The 22,039-nt window shown below is 39.5% G+C and overlaps 1 protein-coding gene across 1 annotated transcript; it reads right to left on the reverse strand.

Moving 5' to 3' along the window:
- Positions 1–1,972: 1,972 nt before the first annotated feature.
- On the reverse strand, positions 1,973–14,864 carry LOC117814030 (mucin-5B-like). Its single transcript, XM_034685138.1, has 28 exons — positions 14,855–14,864; positions 13,733–13,994; positions 13,510–13,624; positions 12,748–12,838; positions 12,562–12,668; positions 12,265–12,475; positions 12,027–12,152; positions 10,781–10,898; positions 10,522–10,683; positions 10,346–10,436; positions 10,154–10,223; positions 9,901–10,038; positions 9,632–9,796; positions 9,455–9,549; positions 9,218–9,344; positions 8,864–9,119; positions 6,955–7,004; positions 6,747–6,847; positions 6,493–6,644; positions 6,252–6,390; positions 6,066–6,173; positions 5,793–5,972; positions 5,471–5,710; positions 5,191–5,347; positions 4,922–5,050; positions 4,574–4,724; positions 2,346–2,389; positions 1,973–2,202 (listed from the first exon to the last, which is right to left on the reverse strand). The coding sequence occupies exons 1-28, from the start codon at positions 14,862–14,864 to the stop codon at positions 1,973–1,975; spliced, it is 3,825 nt and encodes a 1,274-aa protein (XP_034541029.1).
- Between the last annotated feature and the right edge of the window lie 7,175 nt (positions 14,865–22,039).

Consider the following 22,039-nt stretch of genomic DNA (forward strand, 5'->3'; position numbering starts at 1 on the left):
CTGCTGTTGTTGCGGGACTTTCTGCAGTTGTCGCTGCTGGTTTTTTCTCTGTGGTTTGAGCAACAGTAGAAGTAGGTTTTCCTGCAGCAGTTGTTGTGGGACCCTGTGCGATAGTTGTTGATTCAGTTGGGGGGTTCCCAGTGGTTGTAGTTGAAGTTGTGGGCTTTTTTGTGACTGCTGTGGTGGGCCCTTCTGGGATCGTTGTTGTTATTGTGGTTGTGGTGGGCTGTTCTGTGGGTGTTGCTGATTTTTGTGCTGTTGTGGCAACTGGCTTTTCTGTAGTTGCCTGAGTACTGGTCTGTCCACCCTCTGTTGTGGTGGATTTTTCAGTGACCGCTGCTGTTGTTGAGGGACTTTTTGCAGTTGTCGCTGCTGGTTTTTTCTCTGTGGTTTGAGCAACTGTAGAAGTAGGTTTTCCTGCAGCAGTTGTTGTGGGACCCTGTGCGATAGTTGTTGATTCAGTTGGGGGGTTCTCAGTGGTTGTGGTTGTGGTGGTGGTGGTGGTCTGTTCTGTGACTGCTGCTGTGGTTGCGGGACTTTCTGCAGTTGTCGCTGCTGTTGTTTTCTCTGTGGTTTGAGCAACAGTAGAAGTAGGTGTTCCTTCATTTGTTGTGGTGGGACCCTGTGAGATAGTTGTTGATTCAGTCGGGGGTATCTCAGTGGACGTAGTTGTGGTTGTGGGCTTTTTTGTGACTGCTGTGGTTGGACCTTCTGGGATCGTTGTTGTTATTGTGGTTGTGGTGGGCTGTTCTGTGGGTGTTGTTGATTTCTGTGCTGTTGTGGCAACAGGCTTTTCTGTAGTTGCCGGGGTACTGGTCTGTCCACCCTCTGTTGTGGTGGATTTTTCAGTGACCGCTGCTGTTGTTGTGGGATTTTCTGCAGTTGTTGCTGCTGTTTTTTTCTCTCTGGTTTGAGCAACAGTAGAAGTAGGTTTTCCTGCAGCTGTTGTTGTGGGACCCTGTGCGATAGTTGTTGATTCAGTCGGGACTGTCTCAGTGGTTGTAGTTGTGGTTGTAGCAGCACAACTGTTGATGCAACATTTGACCCGTATTTCATAATCATAACAACTGGGGGTAATTTGCTCTCTGTTATTACACTCTAGTCCAACTATTGTATTACATGTCACCGTTTGACCAAGTTCATTCAACGATGCATTCTTATTATGTTCTGCTCTACACTCTATTTCCAGTGGTTCAAGGCAACTACTTAAATCTAAATTGGCAATACTTTCAATAGGTTCCTTATCACCACCTTCTGGACCAACAACAGGGTACATATTGTTGGACCAGCCTGACCAAGAGCACTTCAAGCAGCCTTCTGGTGATGTGGTAAGTTTCCCTGTGGTTGTGGCGGCAGTAGTCTTTTCTGGGGCTGTTGTGGTGGGTTCCTCAGTCTTTGTAGTGGTTGTGGTAGACTGTTCTGTGGGTGTTCTGGATTTTTGTGTGGTTGTGGCAACAGGCTTTTCTGTAGTTGCCTGAGTACTGGTCTGTCCGCTCTCTGTTGTGGTGGATTTTTCTGTGAACACTGCTGTTGTTGTGGGATTTTCTTCAGTTGTTGCTGCTGTTTTTTTCTCTCTGGTTTGAGCAACAGTAGAAGTAGGTTTTCCTGCAGCTGTTGTTGTGGGACCTTGTGAGATAGTTGTTGATTCAGTCGCGACTATCTCAGTGGTTGTAGTTGTGGTGGTGGGCTGTTCTGTGACTGCTGCTGTTGTTGAGGGACTTTTCGCAGTTGTCGCTGCTGGTTTTTTCTCTGTGGTTTGAGCAACAGTAGAAGTAGGTTTTCCTGCAGCAGTTGTTGTGGGACCCTGTGCGATAGTTGTTGATTCAGTTGGGGGGTTCTCAGTGGTTGTGGTTGTGGTGGTGGTCTGTTCTGTGACTGCTGTGGTGAGATAACAGTAGTCAAATCAAATAGTGCCAAATGTTAAGGTTTCTTAAAACAACAATTCTCAACAATTTTGATTACAACACACTCTTCAACCCATGCTATGAATGTTTAACCTCTTTTGCTTACCACTTGTGGTAAACACAAAGATTGTTGTTGGTGTCGTTGTGGATGATGACTCTGGTGTGCAAGTCTCAAAGAATCTGGTAATATTGCCCTTTTCTCCGCAAATGGCGGTGATACAGGTTCCATCTCCATCATGTGTGTCATATACTGTGTCTCCATATCCATATGTACGTCCTTTGTATGAGCAAGTGCAAGCTGAAATGAAAAATTTCACAATACCTTTATGAATATATATATTTGTCTTAGATATATAGTATTGTATTTTCAAGTTATCTGCATGTTATGTCTCATTGACCAAAACCAATAAAAGAAGATTTGACAATGCTATAAACGCTCACCTTGGACATCATAATGACACTTTGTTTCTGTTGAAGAACAATAACTGAAATACAAATGAAAAAATAAAAAATATTATTTTTTGTACGAAATTAGAGGTTTCTTTTTTGATTCTTGGGCACAGCATGGAATACAGTGTATTATCTTACTTTGTGCCGGGATGCACTGGGGTACAATTTTAAGATTATGCTTGTTCTGTATCTAACTTACTGTCCCATTGGTGAGAACATAAGTAGTGTATGTGCTTTGGCACAGTTTTGGGGGAAGAATGTGTGTCCTGTGCATTCAGGCACTTTGAGCAGGTTCACCTACATATTCTCCTTATATCATGTTTTGCTCATATTTCCAATTAAATTTGACATTCTGTAACCAGCTGTTATGTGATGACATCAGCAAAACAAAACAAATTAAATGATTCCTGTGAGGAGTTTTCGTCCATGAAATAAATCTACATGGGTTGTTGCAATGTTACCATGTTACAATGTAATTTAGCAGATGCTTTTATCCAAAGAGACGTACATACGAGAACAAGAACAACACAAGCAAACATCTAGACAAGAGGAAACAAGATCAGTAAGAGTAACAAAGTGCCTCAAGTCCATTTGGATGCAGGTACTGCCAAACAGTGCAAAGGCAATGCACAAAGGTAAGTTGTCTATAAGTTACTGTCCAGCCATTTGTTAGCAGAAGGTTTTATTCATCTCTGAAGTCTCTAATAGGAGTGATGCTGCACACATTCAAGGGGCAATTATACTTAACTTATCAGCTGGATATTTCTGTACAGCAAGCAAACCAAAACAAATCACAAAGGAAAAGTATGCATCTCTGTTAATAAACAGTCTTTAGAGTCTCAGAGTTGATAAGACTACCACTGTGACCAATTTGATGTAACAGATATAAATTACGATTTATACAGTATGTTAATTGTGTACCAAAACAGAAAGTATTTTAAAAACAGTTGTATTTTAATCTGTTTAAATCAGGATCTTATTTAATGTTGCAATACAGTATGAAGTTGATGCAACAATGTATTTAAGTTTTCAGCAACTGTGTTGCCCACCAGTAAGTGCATTTGGCACATCTACCACAAAGCGGGTGGGCTCATATAACTGTGACCTGTATATGGTTTCAGAAATGTAAAGCCCTTTTTACAATATCATACCATCATTTTGGAATACTTTTTTTCAATAACCCTTACTTGTTAACTTAACAGATGTGTTTACAACTTCTATAAGGAATGATGAAGTTACAATAAAAGTTTTACTTTTATACATAGCTAAGAAACATAGTTTGTATAATGTTATTTATCATGTGTCTATTTTAATCAAAAAATGTCATCCTGCTACAGTCAATTGTAGAACTCGCTGAAAATCTTTTATTCTTTTCATATTCTTCTTTTCTTAAAGACAGACCTAACAGAGCTTGCATTTTTACTATTCACAAATTGTAACCACAATTGTATTATATAACTTAAAACTCGTTAGCTCCAACTCTTAATACTTACTATTTTCTTATGAATTGGGAAACACCATAAACGGAGGAATAGGTTATATGCATAGACTCTATGAAATATGGACGTAGTATCCGTGACGTCACCCATCTGTTTCCGAAGCGCTGTTTTGAGGCCAATCGTCGGCAGTAGCCATTTTGCTGCTGTGGAGCGAGTGTGACGTAAAGAGGCGGGCTTTGAGCCTCCTAGCCAACAGCTACAGTGTTCCCGCCTGTCAGTCAAGTCAGCTGTGCCTCTCATTGGAAGACTAGTAATCTCAATATCTTTGAAAGTACCACGTTAGAAAAAAATTCACCCCTCCTACAGTGTGTGCCGATCGAGAAATTAGCTATCCAGACTACACTTGTCTTTTGTACCAGGCTGTAAACATGTTTATTTCTGCTGTAAAGATCGGCTTTTCCCATTCATGTAGACCGGAGGTTGCTGCTTGGTTATACGCCAGGTAAGCAATAAATTGACATCTGCCAAAAAAGCAGCACAGCAAAGGAAGTCTTGGCTGGAAGTAATTTAACATTAACCCTTAGCTACATCTGAAATACAGAGAAGCATTTACTCTACTGTTGGATAAGAGACGGTGATTGGCAATGTTTGCAGATGGATTTGGAGACTGGTATAATATAATACAGAAATTATTTTGTTATATCAGCCTTCAGAAAAATGCTTGAAGGTCACCGTTAATCTTTTCAAACATCACTAAAAATGACATGGAAAGTGTCCTACCATTCGTAACAGTTTTTCGTTGGGGGCAGGAGCTCTCCTTCTTTGAAATGCTTTCCATTGTCATCATAGCAGCCACATTCCTCCTTTGGGACACACTTCATGGTAACTTCTTCCAAATAAGATCGTTCAGGTGGGCAACTTGGATAACAGCCTTAAAAAATTCAAAGGCACAGTCAAGAGCAAAACTAGCAAATACTAGCTCCAAGATGTCTCGCCTAAACTATTCAAAGTGATTGAAAGTTAATTACTAATAGGCTTTACTAAAAAAACAAGCTTCATTGTCCATGTAATCAATGAATGATTATAGCTCTCAGATTGCATACACTACAACTTTCAAGTCAACTGTACCTTCTAGAGCTGGAATTTGATTGTAGCACTTTCCTGAGGGATTCCTGCAAGTCCTCATGCATGGTTTTCCACATGGTTCATAATGCCATTCACATTCACCATTGGGGTTGTAAAAATCACAGAAAAGAGCTAAGGAAACAAAAACAGATGATTGATTTGTTACAAGAAAGGATTACTGAATCATATGAATTTATGACAAAAAGGACAAAGCTGATGCTGGCAGATGATAATGCCTAAACATTCATTATCTTCTCCCATAAAACACTCACGACAGATAGTGGGTGTTCTCCATCTCACACAGGACCCAGCTTTGTTACAGGCTGCTGCATAGGCTGCTACAGCTGAGCAGAAACACTCGCAGTCTCCACCTGTATTGCACCCACACGTGTCTCTCAAACAAGCATCAAAATAGTTGTCAGGATCCACCTTTATGGAAAACAAAGTAATGAATGCAGTTTTTAGTCTAGCTTATGAAGATGAATCATTGTATGACCCTCTACTGATTACAATGTATGTGTTGTAATCCAATGACCTGCGTTTTATTTTTACCTTTGAATGGCAATCAGCGAATACTTTACTGGTGATGATGCTGCAGTGTTTTAATGCCCATGCCTTTCTATTTGTGTACAGATTGCAGGGATTTTGGGGGATGATTGCATTAGGGCAGGTAGGAGAAACTTTCCAGCTGTTTCCAAACTCAAGAGCTTCAACCACAACTTCTTTGTTCCTTGTGGTGAAATCATTCTTGATGTTCCCATCATAGTTCCCACACAGTCCGCAGACTTTTCCCTAAAATAAAAGCAGATCTAGTTATTGGTGAAGACAGTAACCTTATCAACTTATCTGAATGCCCGGGTATCTATTCACCAACCTTGAATGTGGAGCTGAGTTTGACCATGAGTGTCGTCTTTTTATTCCAGATGAAAACAAGACCATTCTTCGCTTCAATGACAACATATTCACCAACAGAGTGGAATTGATAAGGTATGTACACCCCTTTGCTTTGTTTGATAACTTTCACATCTTCCTCTGAAAGAACAATTTCAGTGTTCTGAAAGAAACATCACACGCTCGTTTATAACCCCACATAGTTAATTTCAGCATTTTTTAGAATTCTTTAAAATTAATGTAATGGTGTTTTTACCCCTAAGTAGAGCTTGATGGCAGTGGAGCAGATGCTTTCAGTTGATCCACACGGGATGCTCTCAGTTATAACCCTAAAGGTGCCATTTATTTGGTCCCCACAGTAATCCTGCAAGACATGGATGTCAGTTTTGCAAGACTTATTTCTTTACAAATATCAAAGCCTAGACATAATTGTGTGCTTTACCTGAACAAAAATGTAGCCACAGTCCCCACTGAAGGAATATTTCTTATCATCAAAAGTGATGTAGTGTCCTGCCCCATATATGGTACAGGTTCCATCACACTGTTTCTCTGTACATTCCCAATTTCTGCTTTTGCAAGTGCTATGATTTAAAAGATAAGGTCATTTTAAGTTAGATATTTCCAACACCCACAAGTGATCTGTTAAGGTAATGTATTTGTGTGGAAAAGCTTAAGAAGCTCACCATGTATTGCAGTCCACATTGACTGTCTGTCCAGATTTAAAGGATTCTCCATTATATGTGCAGGGACAGTTTTCCTCTGTGACACAGCCTCCTTCACCATCCAACAGCAGGCCAGCTGGACAAACGCAGCCTGAGATACACTGTTTACTGACCTGCACAGCATGAAATCAAAGTCTTCAGGATATTTCTCTGCTACTTTAGTATGCAAGTGTACAATATTCTCTAGCAGCTATGAACCAGGGTGTATTTCTTACACATTCTGACTCCACTGTCTGGCAGCTTTTCTGGCACTCAGATCCCTTTGTACCTGGCTTTGCGCTTGAGCAGTTGAAGTACGACATCGGACTGGTGCATGCTGTAGACACACAGTGTGTTACAAAGAACACCAATGCTTTTTTGTGTTGCTCAAATTTTTCTCTATTATGAAGGAATATTATGACAAGCTGAGTGCCATGTACCTACATGTGCTAATAGGGCCTCCTGCACAGCTTAGTTTACCACCATGACATGAGCTGAAATGCACAGAAAGAAGGAAAAATTTACAAATAGGGTCACTTATGTTAACATCAGATTATTCTTTTCCAGGAATGTGATTACTAACTAGTACAGCTTTTCTAATCTTCAATTCTCTTGATTCATAAAGTTAGTTGTGGTGCCTCAAGTTACACCCAATGCAAAGTGTTGCATAATGCAGCCCACTGTTCTTGGTAGTTTCAGATTTTTTGTCTTTTCAGCCCTTTATAGTTTAGTCTTGTTGTGACCTCTGTGACTGTATTTTGATTCACTTGATTCACAGAAAAATGCCATGAAAGGACTATATTGTACATTTACGACGGTCCTTGAATGCACCTCGCAGCGACAGAGGCACTGGACAGACTCTGAAAGAAATGCACCTCTAACTTTGACGACAAGGAGTTGACCAAAACTTACTAAACGTGTCTGATGTATCACCAAACTGGAATAAATCAAGCTCTACACGCGGAGCTTTTTACGGTAATGGCAAAAACGGCAAACATCAAATAACTAACGCACACGGGGTGTCCCTCAAATAATAACTCAGCCTGTCACAGGAATGCATCATTTTTATCTTTAACCCTCCTGTTATGTTCGTTTCTGATTCAATTTGACCCGGGGCAAATTTAATGATTCAAAAGTGTCAGAACCCAAAAAAATCCCCAAAAATATTTTTTTTAAATCTCATTATTAAATCCATTACGAACCATTTAAATCAATATTTAGTGCATTGGTGTTCTTTAATTCTCACAGATCATGGTTCAATGAGGATAATGCACTCGTTTTGAATGAAAATTAATGTTAAAACTTTTTAATGTACATTGGAAAATGATTGGGGAGATATATGTTACACAGTTGCAAAGAAACATTTAGTATTTAACAATTCTGACCCATTTTAGCCTCAACTTTGACTACAGGGTCAAATTGAACCCACTAACAGTATCTATTTAATATAAATATGCAGGGGGGGTTGCAAATATGCGAAATCAACCATTTTCATTTTCTATGTTTATTACGCTACTTAAGCCAAGCAGAAGAAGTTTCACAGCAAGAAAAAAACTTAAACATTTTTTTTAGATTTTTGAAGTTTAAAATGGGTCAGTTTGACCCACAACATAACAGGAGGGTTAAAGACGCACAGCGGGGAAAACATGGATTTTAAATGTCCAGCGGTCAGCCACTAACGTTTTTGTCTCATCATCGTCTCGTCAACAAAATGAAAACATATGTTCGTCAGAGTTTTTATTGTCAGTGATGCACTTTAGCTCGTCATAATTTTGTTTTCATAATAAGAAAAAGGAGTCGTTGACGAACATTGTTATTCTTTTGTTAACAAAATTAACACTGGTTGTAACCGTAAGACAAAATGCCAACGTAGATTGTACTGTTTGACAACCACACTGCCTCGTGACACAGAAGACACACTGGTTTTTCACCTTGAAGCACAAACATGTACTCCCCTTCCGAATCTGTCTTGAAACATCCATCTGAATCAACTTTTCTCTTTCTGGACATTTTGGGGTCCATTCTATGCACTTCTACATACTCAATCTGTAGTCACTGTAGTCAATACCGCTGTGGATTACGCTGCACTCTCATGGCGGGGTGCCGTCATTCGCGGGTAACATAATCGAAATGCATTGTGGGAGGTATAGTTTATGGTCGATGCACGCTTTAGCGCAGATTATTATTATTGTTTTTTTAAATAAACAGTCATAAACCTTAAGCTCTTGCGGACCACACTTGGCCCTCAGGCCTTGTGTTTGACACGATTGTCCTAAAGGTTGAAAAACATGACGCTAATCCAAACATCCTAAGTAATGTTTCTTTAATTTTGAAGAAGTATTTCAATACTTACCAAGTTTGTCCCTGGACCTTCTTGACCTGGCCAGGGCCTACCACTGTGTCATCCACATAACAAGGGCATTTTGAAGCCGACACACACTTTCCCCCCTCATCAAGGTAAGTTCCCTTAGCACAGCCGCAGCCATCCAGCGGGGTGACTTCAACCCCACATGGTAAATCTGGCTGACTTAGGGAGCGACAGGTGCGACCACAGCTTTCCATTTGGTAGCTATACACAAAGTTGGAAGGGCATGCAGTTGTGTATTGGTCTTTTGAAAGGAAAGATAAGATCAAGTTTAGTTTAGATTAGTTTTGAATATTTCACATTTAGATTAATTTAGCCTCATGTACTTCACATTTCACTTACTGCATGTGGTTTCCCTCCATCCATTCAGTAAAACGCCTTCAGCAGCGCATGCATGGACATAGGAGGATAAAGCAGCACACATGCACTTCTCACTGTCGTCACAGATGCAAGTGTCATAAATACAAGACTGTGAAGAGAAACAGCAACTAGTTAATAGTTGCCTATTAAACAATGCATTCAGTAATTAAAAACACCTACATACAGTAGGAGTGCATATAAAAACAAATAACTACTTACAGCTTCATAATCCTCTGGGTTTATTTCAGAATGGCACTTAGAGAAAATCTCTTTTGGGTTTGACAGCACGGTGCACCAGTGTTTTGCATATTTCTCTACAAAACAAATAAACATGTTTACAGGCAGACTGTTGTGAGGGATGATATCTTGATAAAGATCAGGATGTCTTTGACCTACCTTTGTCTACACTTGAAAGACAGGGATCTCCAAGTCTACTTTGTGCAGCGGGGCAGCTTGTTTTGCTCTTCCAAGAGTTGGCAAATAGTCCAGCCGTTCCTTCGATCAATCCATTCGTAGTTCTAAAGTCATCAGCTTCCACATCATTAAAATCTCCACAAAGGCCTGGATTAAAAAGAGGGCTTTGACTTTATATTTCAGAACAATATTCACTTCAAAAGAAAGATACTTTATAAAGTTAACAACAGCACTTCAGAAATGAAACAGACCCTTTAGTTTTCCTTTATTGGACACACAGCTTTTGATGAAGACCTGCATTGTGGGTATTAGCTGAATCTCAATTTCAATCCCAAAACCGGTGCTGATGACAACGTAGAATGATGATTGGGTGAAGATGAGTAGATCATCTGACAGGGAAAAAGCATTTTCACAAAAGAAAGACTGTTTAACTGAGGAAAACTCAGGGACTGTATATGCTGAGATTTTGTGGAAGATCTAAAACTGTAAGATTCAACCACTCACCCATGACAAATGGTGGTTTAATGGTCATTTTGTTTTGAGATATCAGTCCATGGTCATCAACTACAAGCACCTGCAGTGGGAATACATGGGAATATTACTGTTAAAAACTTGTAATAAGTACTAAAAAAGACAAATCCCTATAAATAATATTAACAATTTTGAAGAGAGGACCATTATATACTATAATCTCACCATTTGGTTTGGCAGCAAAAGACTGACTGAAGTCAGACAAGTTGATTTAGATGATTTGTCACAGCGGGCCAGGTCACCAAGTACAGTAAAAGTCCCATTAATGTCCTGAAGTTAAGAAGATGTAAACACACCATATTAAAAACAGTTAATGTTTGTTTGTGAATTAGACAATAAATTCATTAATGTTTGAATGCCACACCTTGGTGAGAACATAAGAGCAGTCTCCATGGAAAGTATACGTTTTATCATCATAGGTGGATATGTGGGATCCACCCAGCACAGAGCAGGTACCCATACAATCCTTCTCCTGACAGCTCCACTGACCCTGGTTGCAGATGCTGTCAACAAAGTTCAGTCAGTCGATCTCTTAAAACTAATCTCTAACGACAAATGCTGTAAATGCAAACATTAAATTAATGCCAGTAATGAGATTACCATTCTTTACAAGCCCTCGAATAGGACTCTCCTGGTTTGTATGGCTTGCCATTGTGTAAGCAGGAACACTGGGTAATAGGAACACACCCAGTCTGTGTAATGTCATCAAAGACAGTACCTTTAAATAAGCATAATGACATGATTAGTGTTAAGCCATAAGTAAATTTCACAGCACAATGCAAGTGTCACACATATATTTATTTATTGCAAATGATGGAAAAGCCTACATCACATTTGAACTGTTTAATTTGTGCTTTTCGTGACTTATAAGTAATAATAAGTATTTGTGAGGAAGATTTAATAGAAAATAAAGATTTCTTGTTAAAAATACATTTAACAATCATCAAACCTAACAATACTGAGGACAAATGAGGTAAGAAACACGTGATGACACACCTTTGGCCTTAGAGCTCTCACTTAAAATTTGCATGCTACATAGCTAATATTAGCCAAAGAGACATCTGATTGAAGCATTGTCATCATTATACGAGATGAGGTTAAATATATCTAGGGCTGGCTGGTGTAATCAATGTTTAACCAAACAATCTCAAAATAAAGAATTGATTCAGTTTTTGTAGCAGCTGCACACCAAGCGGCAAACTCCGGTCTCAAACTATGAAGCACATGTGGAAGTGTTATACATTGCAGTTCATCGAGAATCCACTTGAGGCTGGCTGCAGAAACACCGGAAACCACATAGACACCAATTCAAAAAAGACGATCTTTGCAGCATTAATAAACATGTTTACAGCCTGGTTCAAAAAACGGCTTGGCTCTACGTAGCCAATTTCTCTATCGGCACACACTGTACGGGGGACGAATTTTTTTCTAACTCAACGGTTCAGAAGCTATTAAGATTACAAGTTTTTGCCCAAATAAGGACATGACTGACTTGACTTCCGGGCGGGAACACATAGCTGTTGGCTAGGAGGCTCAAACTCCGCCCCTTCACGTCACACTTTGCCTGGTTGAGTTCCGCACAGCCAATATGGCTGCCGCTGTCGATTGGCTTCAAAACAGCGTTAGGAACAGATGGGTGACGTCACGGATACTACGTCCATATTTTATACAGTCTATGGTACACACCAGCTATTATACAGCACTGCCAGCTTCTTTAACATATACAGCTGTATTGATTACTAATTTCACAAACAAACTGCAAAAATCAAGGGCAGAAAACAACAAAAGAAGTCATCTGGTTTCTGTAAAATGTCCTCTATTTTCACTTTAAATTTTGGAAACTTACCAGCGGGACAGACGCATCCATCTACACAGTGATCCTCACACACTTGGCTCCTCTCTGGGTTGCTGCAGGTGTCAGTGCAGGGACTACCGCATTCCTGATACTCCATGTTGAAAGGGCAAGTTTTTTCTATTGAACAAGCACACGCACACTATATAAATTAAAATCAGTCATAAATACAGAAAACAAATACTCAAAGGTTAAATAAACTCAATGTAAATATTTTGTTTGCTCTTCTCACCACACAGTTGTGCAGTCTTCCATTTCTGTGGTGCCCCGCCGGCATGAGCGCACTGACGGGAGAACTCTGCCACAGTTGAGCACAGACATGAAGTGCTGCTGTTACAGTGGCACAGGTCCTTCATACAGGCTTTGATGAAGGAGTCAGTATCAACCAGCTCTTGACAGCTGGCAAAAGCAGGTCCTGACAGCATGTTCTCACACAGCTCTTTCTGTAGGTCAATATGAATAATGTATTTAAATCATGTCATCCTAATGACACATATAGGATTATTTGAGGCAACCCCATCTCACATACCTGGGTCTCATAGGTTTCACAAGCCTTAGGTGAGGTGTCATCACATTTTTCATTAGGACAATTGGCTTTCCATTCCTCACCATATTCCTCAACATCGATAGGCTCCCCTTGAAGAAAAAGAGTATTTAGCAAACGTAAAGGCTGATCAGAAGGAGACTGTGTTAGGCTTTGTTATTTGGCAGTCACCTTCTTTCACAAACTCATCAAAAGTCTGGACGCCGTTGAAATCACCACACAGGCCACAGGTCTGGTTCATGTATTTTGTATCCAGCTCAACCTTAAAACCAGGAGAACAGAAGATTTGATTGAAGTACAGAAATTAAGATGATATCACCTAGCTATGTGTAAAGTTGAGCAGTTTCTTCCAAGCACAAATTGTGTGTATGATAGTCCTATGTTGATCATTTTTGAGGTGAGTAAAGTTATAGAATCCACAATGACTAAGCAGAAGTCAACTCAATCAATCAATCAATCAATCAATCAATCAATCAATCAATCAATCAATCAATCAATCAATCAATCAATCAATCAATCAATCAATCTTTATTTGTATAGCGCCAAATCACAACAAACGTTAACTCAAGATGCTTTTTCAAACATAGGAGGTCTAGACCATTCTATGTCAAATTATGAACAGAGACCTGATGGAGCTGATGGAGACCGTCTAGTTCTTAGAGTGACTTATAGTACTGCTGTTGGATAAATTTAAATGGCTTAAATTGCTTGAGTGGCATATGTGCCCTTAGTTGCAGAAATAACTTTGCCATCATTGAAAAAGGCAAGAGGTTTTTCCTTTTATTTAACATGGATTAATCGTGAAGTCTCATTTGTCAATTCAGGTCTTTCAAATTTCTGTAACACTAAATGTTTGCTTTCAACATTTAAGATGACAGACACTAATTATATTTTGAAACACTCAGATCATAACAGCGCGATGAATATGCATACCCAAAGGGCGTCTTCTTGATTCCATAAAATGGTTAATCCCAGCTTTGCGTTGATTTTAACATAGGAGATCGTTTTTTCAATAGAAACGCCAAGCTGGCCGTATGATTCAGTGACACTAGAGGGCAAAAAAAGAAAGAAAGAAAAAATGACAGTAAGATTGAAGAAACAAATCATTACTTTAACCAGTTCATCAGAAGGTAAAGGAAAGTCACACTCCACTCACACTTTATCATTGACTTTGATGCTGTCACTGTCCAATTCCACAACGACCCCGTCCAACTTCATCGTGACCTTTTGAATGCTGGCGACACCATCTTCCTCCTTCCGTCGGAGCTGAATGTTGAAGCTCTCATAGTCACTCTTGCAGTCAGAAACCAGGATGTAGTTGCACGTGAAGGGGAGCTGGAAGAAATCTCCGTCAAAGGTCTTGTAATGGTGGTTCCCCCATGTGCTGCAGAACTGGTCATGGTGAGTGGATTTCACTTCTAGTGTTGGAAGAAAAAAAAATGAATTACACCACAGATCAGTTGTAGATGTATGCTTTAATCTTCAGAGAAGCCTTAAAAAGGAAAGAAATATACACAGTCAATGCACATTAGTATCAATGTAAGACAAAGGGGAACCTTTAAATTGATATTATCTAGTAAAAGCAGATTTTTGTAATTTTATGAAAATAATTGCATTGTTGTTAGATCTAATATATCTCTCTTCATCCCATAAAGTGAACATACCGCCACTGAGTGATTCTCCCAAGCAGAGGCCGATCCATGGGATCACCCATTCAAGAAGTATCCTTACAGTTTTCATGATCCTCGAGTGAACTCTCTCCTGACAGGGAAGAAAAAGCCGAATGGTCCTGCACTACTGATGTGTTGTATTATAGTCTATTAGGTGTTTGCAGATTAGGAGGAGTACAAGAGACATATTGGGTGTTAACCCTTGTGGTTTCTGCCTCTATAAGGATCACACCCTCAAAGACGTTGCTTATGACAACAGCTCATCTTAATCCCTCTGTGTCAAGAAGAATCCTGTCAATCATTCTCTGACTTCATACATAATCACCTTTTATAATTATTTTTTTTTTTCCATGAGTCCCAAAAGCCATGCTGTAATCAGGAATGCTTTCAGTATTGAACAGTTGAATATTCTCTGTAATGCGCTGTGAGAACACAAGAAATGTGTACTTTTTCACTGATCCGGAGCATTTTAAGCTGTGGGTTGTGCTCCTGTCTCTTAAGCGAGTGATATCTTGATGCACATATCACTAAATCATACATGAACCAAATATTTGTCAAAGACTTAAGGAAAATATGATGTGCATAGACATGCTTTGAGATGAAGGTACCTCTCTTCATCATATCAAAAAGGAGACAAGTTTAAGTGGGCCAAGCCACAACCCCTCTTTTTTGTGATCTTCATGGAGAGGAACTCTGGGCCCAGGCAGGGGAGGGTGTGTCTACTTCAGGGGCCTCATATTTGCATTGCTGCTTTTCGGATCACAGCGGGCGCATGCATGCTGCTTCAGAGTATCTGAAGAAAGCAAAGCTAGAAGTGGTTGGAGAACTGAATAAGAACTGTATATCTTCCCTAAACTATAGGTATACATTTAAAATGTGCAGGTTTTGGGGGGTTGTTTCTAGACAAAACACTAAATCAAAAATAAAAATGTCATCCTTAATGGGTGAAGGTGTTACAGTATTCCTCACAACATGGCACATATTTACAGCTCGTGTGCACTTCCCTTCCACACCTTCTAAAAAAGGACACAGATTTAACCAGATTTCATCTTAGTGCCTTTTACCAAAACTTTAAGAAAATGTATGCCACACACACAGATATAATAATAATAATAATTCATAGAATTGATATAGCGCATTTCTAAGTACCCAAAGTAGCTTTACATAAGGTGAAACTAAAAAATAAAACATATAAATAAAACAAGAAAACAAAACAGGGACAGAGGTGGGCCAGGGGGAGAGGTCATGTGTTGTATGCTTTTTGGAACAGGTAGGTCTTGAGGTGGTTTTTCAATGAGAGGAGAGAGTCAGAGTTGCGGATGTATGGAGGGAGAGAGTTCCAGAGAGTAGGGGCAGCGATGGCAAACGCTCTGTCCCCCAAGGTGCGGTGCTTGGACTTGGTGATAGGGGACAGGAGGTTGGCATCTGATGATCTGAGGCGGCGATATGGATATGGGACGCTAACATGTTTCAGTCTTTTAAACAGGATCAAGCGGGGTCATAGCAAACAGAGATGGGCTAACTTAACATTGACAAGGCGTGGCTGTGGTAGAGCCAAGCGGCAACCTTCGGTCTCAAACTATGAAGCCCATGCGGAAGTGTTATAAACTGCAATTCATCGAGAATCCGCTTCAGGCTGGCTGCAGAAACACCGGAAACCACATAGACATCAATTCAAAAAAGACGATCTTTGCAGCATTAATAAATATGTTTACAGCCTGGTTCAAAAAATGGCTTGGCTCTACATAGCTAATTTCACTATCGGCACACACTGTACGGGGGGTGAATTTTTTTCATTTGAGCACTGTCGTGAGAACTCAGACAGTGTGCTGCAGACGCACAGGTCATCTACAACTCCAGGATCAACTAGTCACAGTTGGTTTGCTGAATGGGAAAGAGAGACTGAATTACTGTGACAAACTCTATAAATATCACAAAATACTGATATTGTAACTTCATGGACAGTTAACTCACCAATGTCTTATATGATCCTGTCACAGTGGTCCTCCAGTGGTTCATTTTCAGCTTCAGGGCCTCACAAACATTGTTGGGACGATGGACTTTCTTATTGTTGCCAAAATAAACTGAGCTGATTTTGCACTTTGTGTTTGATTGTAATTCTCATGATTAATTAGAATAAAACTGATGAAGTTATGAGTAACAAGCCATTCATGATGATGTTACTGTAGAAAGTATCGCCATTCGAACATTCACAAGTCCACTTACACAATGATCACGATCAGGATAACTTTGTTATTTACTTTGGGGTAAATTACATCCTACAGTGATAAAATTAAGCTTGAATATTCATATGCAAATATCTAATGCATCTGATGATATCAAAAAAGGGAAGTTATGTTGTGTAATGCTGTGTTTTAAGTTTCTGTAACTGGAGTGTGAGCACAGGATGTAGATAGATAACATCCTTGATTACCGTCATCCTCTGTCCACTGCGTCGAGCTGAATTAACTAGGAAAGCATCGTATTGACAGACTCGCTTGATACTGACACAGTTGTTTGAGCTACACTTATGGCAACAAGCCTATAAGTAGCAGCTCGTCTTGGGTTGAGAAAGCAATTCACAATCCCTCTCATTCACTTACACACCCATAAGAATTTGATCCCATCGCTGCTACACAAGGCTGATTGTCAGGATCAGACCATGTGGCAAGAGGAAGCTACAGCTTGTCATTTAACTACACGAGCCACACAGAATGAAATTTGTGCTTTCTATAACTCTGTGTATAGTTTAGCCCACACTGGAAAAACTGCCCCTCCAAAAACAAGAAAATAAAACGTATTTCAAGGTACTTTTACCTTGAAATAAGCAAAAAAAATCTGCCAATATAACCAGTGTTGGCTGTTGTCTACAGCACAGAGCACACATTGTATTCCCCACGTCAAATAATCCAAACTTTCCCTTTAAAGCCCCCGTGAGGAGATTTTAACTGGTCGTAAAACAGAGAAAAATGTCTCTTTATGATCCACAAAAGCAAAGAAAACCATCAGAAACAAGACGGACCACTTCTATATTGTAGTTTTAAATACCTATGACCACTTTAAGGGGACAGGTGTCAGACCAGACACTGACATCACACTTGTTAGTATCTGTTAAATCTGGATGTGAGCTCAGTCCATTGTTACTGTATATGAAATTAATTTGAAATAGAACATTTCTGACACGTAATAACCTCTCCTGTGTCATGTACTGTAATAACTATGTGTTTAATGACGAGTCCTCTTGAAGCTTCAGAACTAATGTGACTTTAATTTTGTTTACACAACCTCCTCGTCATAGTAGACACGGTCTTGGTGTGTTGTTACAGCTTATGCATTGTTGTTTTTTAATTCACACACACCAGAAGCTTTGAACTGAGACACGTCAAACAAAAAGCCTTTCCTTGACATTTAGCAAACAGGAGCGCTTGCTTTGACTCAGCTGTTAACATTGTCATGTTTGAGTCACAGGTACATATGAATTTGGGAAAAAAAACTTAACTGTGAGGGAATTTATGGATAAGAATGTGTGTGATTCTGTGCGTGTTAGAGTAGCAGTTTTTTCCAACCCCCCCACACATGTTTCTAAGGGTTACTGTTGATATAACAGGCTCAACCATTGCTTTAAGTGGGAAAAAAGTGCCTTGACAGAGCCTTTGCCTTTCTCTCTTTGCTGATTTTATTCTGTAGAGCAGGGGTTCCCAAACGTTTCAGCCCGTGACCCCCAAAATAAAGGTGCCAAAGACTTGTGACCCCCACTGTCCCTCCAAAGTGATTTAATGTGGCTTCATTTAGCTGGTCTGCAGAAAATGACCCTACCTATACGAGCATGTTTCTGTGTTTCCTGTGCTGTTATAAATTAACCTACTGCTACTGATGCTTTTGATAAGTAACTGTTCACTAACCCTAAACTTAGGAGTCATCTGGCAAAAAGAAAGGCAGAAAACTCATTACATTTTCTATTTTCAAGGTTTTATTTCAATGTTAGCTACTATTTTTGTCTTTTTTTTTACTATAATGGGTAAAATTGATCATTTTTAGATAACTTAAAAAAACAAAAACATTCTGGAAGACATCTCGCGACCCCCTATTTTGTTTCGCAACACCCAGGGGGCCCCAACCCACACTGTAGAGTATAAGGAGTCTTTTTTTAAATTTTTTAAAGAAAAATCTCACCCTGCTTTATTTGGTCATGTAGATGCATCAGTATTAAATTTAGTCAATTTCGTCATAAATCCTGCTTTTACATTACAAGCAATTACCAAGTAATGTTCATTCAGACACTTTTGGAGAGGTCAGAACTCGCTTCCCATTTTTTACGTCATGATTTTGATCTTTGTTAAATCATGTAGTATATAGTCTCCATTAGAACAAGCAATAAATATATGTAGAGGAAGGCATAGTCTTGCTACATTATGCATATTTCATCTTGCTGTCTTGATAAAAATCGGTCCAGTTTTATGACATGCCACTACTCTTCAGCTGCTCCACTGACATTGTGATTTCAGCCTGTTCGAGTAATGACATCAAGGGTTGCAAGTTAAACAGCATAATGTCAATAGTTAAAACAACATGTTATAAATGATCCATCTCTAATCAAAACTGTTCTCGGGTTATGCAGTTAATTGATTGGTCAGCACGATGTTTACTTTCACACTGGTATCGAGAGACATCAACATGCAGGTGTTAGCCTGCAGGAGTGGTCCAACACCATGTTTGCCCTTGGTGGAGCTAACACATGAGTAATTATTTGAGAACATGAAAAATAACACATCATTTTGTCGGCACAGCACCACAGATAAAACACACTTTGGCTTGAAAGCTTGGAATGCTGAAATGGGACAAAACTTTAAGATCAGTCCGCAAACAAGGGTGGATTATGACCTTCGAAAATGTAATAATGGTGCGCATCAAAGAGATTTCCTGTTGAACAGCATTACACTGACCTCTTATTGACTTTGGCCAACTCACAGCTGTTGATACAAAGTAAACCTTTAAAATGTCTTCAGGCTTTAGTGTTCTGTTGAAAATGTCATGGTCCAAATGTTTTTTTCCTTGTTGTTTTCAGTTTGTAGGAGAAAAATCACAATGAGATGTTTGACAAGTTGAATGCAGCGCTGTGATCTAATAAGACATTTCTATACTTTTAATGGCTGGAAAGAAGTTTGACTCAAGTGACAGACTTGTTGACACACTGGACCGAATGTACCTAAATATGGAACTATAAGTGGGATGAACAATTGCTTCTTATGTTTCTCAAACACATGATCTTTAGACTTAGCTAATCTTTTTTCTCTCCTGATGACAGAAAAAAAAGTTTAACAAAATGCTCAGTATTCAAAACAAACAAAAATACTTCCGAGCTAACATAATTAAAAACCAATGAGTCATGGTGTTGTAAGTATAGCAGTAGCACCCTTGTTTGCCTTTAACCCTCCTGTTATGTTCGTTTCTTAGGGACAGCAATAATGCTCGTGGGTTAACTTGACCCGGGGTGTGTTTAATTACCCAGAAGTGTCAGAACTCAAAAAAATCCCAATAAACATTTTTTAATCTCATTATTAACTCCAATACTAACGATTTAAATCAATATTTAGTGCAATGGTGTTCTTTAATCCTCAAAGATCATGGTTCAATGAGGATAACTCGTTTTTTATGAAAATTCATTTTAAAACTTTTTTTAATGTACATTTGAAAGACCTAAATATAAATACAATAGTTTTACATGACAGAGTTTTTTGTTTATTTCATTTCATTTTTATGAAATGATGTTGATAATTTAACAGGAGACACCTCTTCTGTCACATGCTGCCACCATTGGGTGAGCGAGTAATGTAAAAGAGCTTTGAGTGGTCAGAAGACTGGAAAAGAGATATAGAAGCTAAAGTCAATTTACCATTTACTATTTATCATGACCTGCTCAAAAGCTGACTTGATGTCTGTTACACGAGTCACTGCTACCCTAGTGGCTCTGTCTTTATAATGTTTTCTGTAGACAGTTTTGCCTGACGTATATTTGGGATGAAGATCGCTGTATTTCCCCATTTTTGATATGAATGTCTGCTTGGAGGAATATGAATATCTGTTTCCTCATTTGGTTCAGAATCAGAAATCACAGACTCAGAATTGACCACAAGATGGTCTTCATCTTCAGACACAACCACCTCTCTTTCACTGTCATGATCAAAGAGGAGTGCCAGGGTTATCACTTGTTTACTTCTGCTGCTCATTTTGTAAAGCTCTGACAGAGAGTGTATCATGTGTAGCAGAGAATAATGTTGGTAGGACTCCCTTGCAGAGAATCTGTATATGTTTTTCCCCCCTGTACTACGGCTATAGTGATGGGAAGTTCGGCTCTTTTCAGAGAGCCGGCTCTTTTGACTCAGCTCCCGAAGAAGGGTCGGCTCTTTCGACTCCTGAACGGCTCTTAATTTAGGATCTTTTGTAGCCGTATATTTTACATTAAATTGGCAAAAAATAATGGTTTGTGTTGAAAACGTACAGTGTTTTTATGAGAAGCCTTATAATTGCCCAATTTTGTGCATTTATTCTGTTACAAAACCATTCTTACTTTTGTTTATTATTTTAATCAAACTTTTTTATTGTGCCAATTAACAAAAAACTGTAAACATATCCACAGAACAGAACCAGAACCAAACTCAAGCTAACAGAACCAGAACCAACTTAAGCTAAGAGAACCAGAACCAAACTCAAGCAAACAGAACCAGAACCAACTTAAGAAAACAGAGCCAGAACCACATTCAAGCAAACAGAACCAGAACCAAACTCAAGCAAACATTATTAATGTCCTCAGTTTGGGTTTGCATGGAGAAAAATCAGATGCCTCAGCTTGGATGGGCTGGTCAGATTACTCCTCTCAGTGAGTATTTGCCCTGTCTTCAAGAAGACTCTCTCGGAAGGAACAGATGTAGCCACGATACACAGCCTCCCCTCCATCACCTGTATCCTATATCCTCACAAGTGATTTGCCGCATGGCCGCCATGCCGACCAATCAAAACAAAGTTCTGCTGTAAGCAGAGCTGGGGCTGAGCACTGTGAGAGCTAAGGAAAAAAATGGGAGCTGGCTCTCTGATTCTCTATAAAGTATTGGCTCTCAGAGCCCCAGCTTTTGATCATGACACGTAACTAAGGGTTAGAGTTATGGTCTAGGATTAGGGTTAGGGTTGGGATTAGGATTAGGGTTAGGGTTAGGGTTGAGATTAGGATTAAGGTTAGGGTTAGGATTAGGGTTAGGGTTAGGGGTTAGGGTTAGGGTTAGGGTTAGGGTTATGGTCAGGATTAGGGTTAGGGTTGGGATTAGGATTAAGGTTAGGGTTAGGATTAGGGCTAGGGTTATGATTATGGTTAGGGATAGGATTAGGGTTAGGATAAGGGTCAGGGTTAGGATTAGGATTAGGGTTAGGGTTAGGGTTGGGATTAGGATTAGGGTTAGGATTAGGATTAGGGTTAGAGTTAGGGGTAGGGTTCGGATTAGGGTTAGTGTTAATGTTAGGGTTAGGGAACCGAACCGAGCCAGATTAGAACCAGAACAGAACAAACAGAACCAGAACCAGAACCAGAACCAGAACCAGAACCAAACAGAACCAGAACCAGAACTGAACCAGAACTGTACCAAACAGAATCATATTTAAGCAAAGAGAACCATAATCGAACCAGAACTGAATCAGAACCGAACCAGAACCAAACAAACAGAACCAGAACCAAACAGAACCAGAACCAGAACCAGAACTGTACCAAACAGAAACAGAACCAAACTTAAGCAAACAGAACCAGA

The sequence above is a fragment of the Notolabrus celidotus genome, chromosome 6 (assembly GCF_009762535.1).
Source record: "Notolabrus celidotus isolate fNotCel1 chromosome 6, fNotCel1.pri, whole genome shotgun sequence".
NCBI lineage: Eukaryota > Metazoa > Chordata > Actinopteri > Labriformes > Labridae > Notolabrus > Notolabrus celidotus.